At 35.6% G+C, this 6,165-nt stretch overlaps 1 protein-coding gene across 4 annotated transcripts in view; it reads right to left on the reverse strand.

Annotated features, from left to right (window-relative positions):
- Positions 1-5,636, reverse strand: part of LOC145731248 (homeotic protein ultrabithorax-like) — a 166,879-nt gene extending 161,243 nt beyond the window's left edge. For 2 of the 4 annotated variants that reach the window (XR_014178772.1, XM_081982930.1), the window contains exon 1: positions 4,262-5,632. Coding sequence is in view for 1 of the 4 variants with exons in the window: in XM_081982930.1 (XP_081839056.1) it covers positions 4,262-4,916 (655 nt within the window). In the remaining 3 variants the exon portion in view is untranslated. Of the gene's footprint in view, positions 1-4,261 lie in introns of all 4 variants that reach the window. The other 2 variants (XR_014178773.1, XR_014178774.1) reach the window with 2 other exon arrangements.
- Positions 5,637-6,165: the final 529 nt, after the last annotated feature.

A 6,165-nucleotide genomic window follows, 5' to 3' on the forward strand; every position in this document is an offset into this window, starting at 1 on the left:
ATTCCGCAGTCACGCTGCCGTTTGACTTCATAATTATGCCGATTCTTTCCAATTTGCATATTATGTATGAATCCCTGGCTTGTGCTGATCTGGTCGCTTTATCGTTGACACCGAAAGTGCCAGGGTCAAACTGAAACGTATCAACAACTTGCCCGAAAAACGTGACGAAAATAAAATATTTATAGGAAATACTCGTTTACAATGACCGAAAATAATCCGTTTGTTTTGAAAAGTTAAATTGTATTTTGTTTAGCCGCAGAAAGCGATCATATTTCCCAAATGCATGCTCGTAAACCAACTTAGTTTAAGAGCTGGGCCAAGTGAATTCATTTGGCTCATTTGCGTTCATTTTTTCCCATCGAACCTCGTTACTTTTGACTGCTTTACGCCACATTGTTGCGTCGGGAATTTTGCTATTTTTCCTTCGCAGAATGTTATGTCTAAACGCCGGATTTACGTGTTTGCTTTCAAGCGGAGGGAGGACGTATCCTCATTTCAAACCACAATTCCAAGAAATTCTGGCTAAAGCACAAGATGCAACTAAGTATCAGTTACTGGGCGAACGAAATACCTGCGTTCTGCTGGATCCGGATTTGGGGGTGATAAATGTTTCCGGAATAATGCCACACCCTTTTCAGCCTTAAGGGCAGTTTATAGCGCAAAAGGGGTCCAAACCGGGGCAACAGGAAGCCAGTGCGAAAATCACTGGCACGGCAATGCCCTCCTAGGGGCTTTTGAATGAAGTTGATGTAGGTCAGCTACACTACTTGCTTCTTCAACTCCCCATTTTATTGTGATAACATTACCAATATAACAATATACTAATTCTTTTGCCGCGTATGGCATAAATTACAGTCACTATAAATCAAAGCGGCTACTTTCAATGCAAATTCATTCAAAAGTACCTGTAATTTTGCCATTTAATATCATAGCCAGATATGCAAATAATCGTAAAATGTAAGATAAGTACTTAACTGGATATTAAAGAAACATTTTCTTTGTTTCTTAAAATGTACATAAAAGTGTTTGTCTCCTGATTTGTGTTCGTACTGAGCTTACATATTTATTGATTATAATGAGGAGGTACTTTGTACCATACGTCTTGCCTTTTACACTTTTACGTCACATATATGTTTTACATAAACACATAACAAAATTTAAAGTAACGTAATAATGTTCTTAGACCTAATAGAAATAATGAGACTTGACCAATTGCGTGTCTATAAATGAACACTTTATGAGTATTTAGTATTGAATTTTTAAACAGTTAATAATCATGTGACTAGGCTTAGTCACAAATTGTTTCTAGAAAACAATGGCAGTTTAGTAGTTGAATTTTTCATAAAAAACCTACATGATATGAAGTAGAGACTAGAAAAAAACTTAAAAACTTACTCATTTCTTTTTTTTAAATTATTTGCAGGGTATTCTTGAGGACACAATAACACTGGAACTACTTGCTAGAATACTAATACTATACAATAATCCTAAATATTTAGAAATACCGCCCATATGTGTACTAGAATAGAGCATATAATTTTCCATATTACCAGAATTTGCATAATATCTAATACTACTTTAATATGCAGTAATAAATACTATTGCATAAAAAATAAAAATAATATTGAATAATATAGTAAGTTTTCGAGTAAAAGCACAGAAACTCCTTTTACACAGGGTGGTATTTTTGCAGCAAATAAATGTACGTATATAAGGTGGCCCAGAAAAATGTGACTCTTTTCTATCAACTGTAATAACTCCCAATGAATTTATTATAGTTCTGATTTCTCCAGCATTTTTGAAAGATTTGTAGATACAGAGACTTTATAAACAAAATTATTGATAAATAAAATAAGTAATAATTTAAAATAAATATTTTACTTTTAAGCTCGCTTTTAAGTTGTCAGACATGAACTTTTACGAAAAAGATGCGATTAAAGAAAATAATCAGTATTTTGCAATTGCTTCGGATTAATGTGACTAATAATTATTATATCATCAAAATATCAAAAATCAAATAAAACCAAATCACACAAACACAAATAACGTACTTTTTTAAATACTCACAATTCTTCCCTATTAATACTGTTATAAGAATATAAAATATTTGATACACTATTGAGATACATAAAATAAAAATAATCAAAATATCTTTTTACTCGCCCTCTATACCAGAAATAAGCAACTAAAAGAGACTACAAAGGTTTGCAAACCCTCTCACAGATGGCGGTCGACCATTTTTAACACCCATCAAGTGTCATGGGATTCAGGTAGTGAGTAATGATTTATGAGTGCTAAACTTTGGGTTTGGTGAAAAACTACCATGACACGAGATTACAATGAGTGTTATTAAAGAGAATAATAGCCCATCCCATCTATAGCTTGTCTATTGTATAATACAAAATTTTGCATGGTTATTATGTTTTTGGTTTTTATACTGATTAAAATAATTATATTCTTTCACAATGAGGTTTTACGCAATTTTTTTGTAGGAACTTAATGTTTAATTATATTTTCCATTATAAGCCCTTTAAAACATGACCTTAGTTTCAAAAAATGGCCGACATTTTGACATTTACTTGAGCATCCTGTAGATCCGTTTGACAGTAATGTATTATTAATATTTTTAAATTTATTACTTTTTTTACCGAGCAGTTAGTGTAAAAGCCTGTGTCTTGCACTTCTTGTATAGGTACTATGATAGGCAGGAGGAGAGGGAAATAAGGATTCAAATTTTCAGTGCTTTAATTTGTTAATTATTAAATTGTACAGGGTGTGAAATCTCCATTCATACTAATTTTACTAGTTCAAACTGTTTGTAGTGGGCCACTGAGGATTCCTTGTGCAATTTTGAAACTTTTCTGTCTCATGCATTTTAGTTTATAAATTTGACCATTTTGAGGATCATTTAATATGCTTTTTAAATACTGTAATGACTGTAACTAATCCAAAGTTGGTATATTTTTGCTTTTATTTTCTCTAATATTCAGTATTCCATAATAACGCATATAAGTCCTCCTTTTTTTGTAACACCCTGTAACTCAGAAAGATAATACTTCTGGAAATATGATTAATAAACTTTTTTGTACTATTTTTTAACATAATCTTAAACTAAATGTTCTAAATTACTCTGTATTTAAGATATAATTAGATGTGAAATAGAAAACTTGGTAAACAATACCTATTTTGTTTTTTGCTGATACAACAATGAACATAATATTTCGATGTTTCAAAAAGCTTTATATTATTGGTCTTAAATAAAAATAAAGAGTACGAAACTAACTAATAAACATTTTTTTCTGACAATATTGTGAAAGAGATAAAAGACAGATAAGGAAAAAAATAACACATGAACAAATTACTTATGAAACAAATTATGACGTTTTTGTGAGACTTTTTGCAAAAGTAATTATTATTGAATTTTTAAACTGAATTCTGAATAATCAGACTAAAAGAAATTCTTCACTTTTGTTGGATATTTTCTCGGATATTTTCTTATAAGAAACTTGTATTACTTTAGACTACTCTATTTCATTCTTCTTGATATAAAGCAAATTCTGTCATTAATCATCAAATTTTCCGTCTTTATGACTTTGTTATCAAATGAAAGAAAGTCTTAATTTAAACGGAACAAAAAGGTTATCGTTAATAATTAATTTGTCCAACAACAACAGATATCGAAGAATAATTGCCAGTTATTTTTGCTTGTAATTTAGGGTTTAATGAAAAATTCAACTGGGCCTAAACTGGTCATAATGTGTAATTTATTAAAATATCATTGTGTGTTCTTTATTTTTGTCTATTAGTTTTATTATTACTTTCTATCTATCGTAGGCCATAAAAATCACATGAAAGTTAATGAAGCACCTTTTTTGGTTTTCTGCAACTTTATTACTCTTATATGAAGGAGGTACATAACTTGAAACTAATAAAATCCGATCACACAATCCTATCAAAAGCCAATAAACAGACTCATTCGGCCTTTAACCCGCAATCAATTAGACTCTATCTGGCCTACATAATCGCTCACAATTCAGAGATGGCCCGGGTCTATAGAAACACGAAATAGGCTATCCCAACAGCTGATCGACTAAAAGGACCCGGCCATATACGAAAATGCAACGGGTTAGAGAGAGATGCAGTGCGACAGAGACGGATTCGTTCGTTCAACCCTGATTGTTTGTGCACTTGACTTTTTTTTTTTGTTATTTTATTATGCGGATTGAGGATTTTTTAAATTTATTTTGGCACTTTGACTAACCTGCTATAGCCATCCAAGGATAGAAGGTGTGATTGGTCTGTTGATGAATCGGCGTGCCGACAGGCTGTGAAGAAGATGTGTTCAGCGAACAAGTGTTATTCCACGACAATGAGTTGGACGTTCTCGTTCCGGATGCTGCACCAGGACTTGTTGAAGGATCTCCTCCGATTAGAGCAGACGACCCGTAACCGACTCTAGAATCTGGTGTGCAAGCTGAAGGACGGACTGGTCCTGATAAGCTGTTAGCCAAATTAGCTCCGCTGGCTGATGTAGCATTCTGCCAAGCATTTTTGACAGCCTCAGAAGCAGCCACCACTGCAGCATAGCCATTCTGATCGGCATTGCCTTTCGAACAATCCGATTTCGTCACTGAATTGCTGTAACTATTTTGTTGGCCATCTGAGGAGTAGAGCTTGCATGTGGCGGCCACGGAGGCATCATAAGGTGAGTCTTGAGGTGGTCTGGCCTGGTGCAGGGAATGTGTACTGTGATGATGTTGACTGGAGGCATAAGGTGACATTCCTAAACCTAAAGGGAATGATCTGTAGGCTGCAGCGGCTGCAGCCGGGTCATGGTGATGTCCTCCCGTAACAGACCCGGTGCCTTGATGAACGTGGCTTCCGTAGAAGCCACTCTGTTCGAAGTATGAGTTCATAATTGCGGCGTTAATTTTGACTGATTATTTATGATCCCTCGGAAAGAGGGATGCGTCCAAACACAAAAACAAAAAAAAATCACAAAAGTTTACACAACAAAAATAATAACAAAACACTGTCCAGCTGATCAGGCACTATCACTGAGAGGTGCAGATGCCATATCATCGATGATTATGAACAGTCCGATTAAACAAATTCGAGATGTTAAATTTAATTGTTACGGTTACGACGTGATTATATTAATTGTGGGCGATAAATGATCGGAGCACGAGTACACCGCGCGATTGTTAGATCGGCAATGCTAACGTTTACTACTTGGATCGCGGATGGATCAAAACCCACTGTGACTGTGCACTGGAGCACTCCGAGCAGACTCCGGCCCACACATTCCCAGCCCATTCGCGCTTACGCTTTCCATCGCGCTTTCTCACTCTCCCCTCTCCCCACCACTTGAACCGGCAGCACGCGGCCGCTTTAATAGCCTATTATTATTACCTGCCGCTAAAACGCTACCTGTTTTTTTCACAAACCCATTTCAAAAACCATCATTATCGCTTCTTTCAACCACCTCGACCCTTTCCACCACCACTTCCAACCCTTCTTCACGCCAATTATCCCTTTCTTCACTGACACTTCAAATATCTTCATCACAACCAAATTTAAACAAAAGACACAACCTACGCACAATTACGCACCTACATTTAACAAAAATAAAATAAATAAACAACATCACTTCAGCATCCAAGTGAGCGAGAAAGAGCGATAAGAACATAGAAACAGAATTGCAAATAATAAAGAGGCAAATACAATGGAAGGGATCATAAAAGGACCAATGGCGTCCACATTCGTCACGATGTCGGCGCCCACATTGAATGTTGCGCAAGGATAGCATCGTCCATGTCAGCCCCACTTGGTTCGTAACCGTTCGTCTCACTCTGACACGTTGCCGGGCCAGTGGCGTCCTCTATTGGAACAAGGACGGACTAAGTAAAGCATACTACTATGAGCGCTCGAATGGGCCACATCAAGGAATATTGCCCGCTCGTAAAGGATAAAATTCGCTTCGGAATTAATTCTTGAGGCCGTTTCGCATGAACTTCGGCTCGTTTTCGAGTTTTTCTTCGACTTGATTTTTATTAAACGACACCTTACCGCTACCGGAAAATTGTTTCTACTAAAATGTTGTGTTTGTGCTTCTTCGCTTAAAAATTTATAAAGTGTTAATCTACTAATCATGAGTTCTTTTAG

The sequence above is a fragment of the Ips typographus genome, linkage group LG6 (genome assembly GCF_016097725.1).
Source record: "Ips typographus isolate SLU linkage group LG6, UJ_Ityp_2.0, whole genome shotgun sequence".
NCBI classification, from domain to species: domain Eukaryota; kingdom Metazoa; phylum Arthropoda; class Insecta; order Coleoptera; family Curculionidae; genus Ips; species Ips typographus.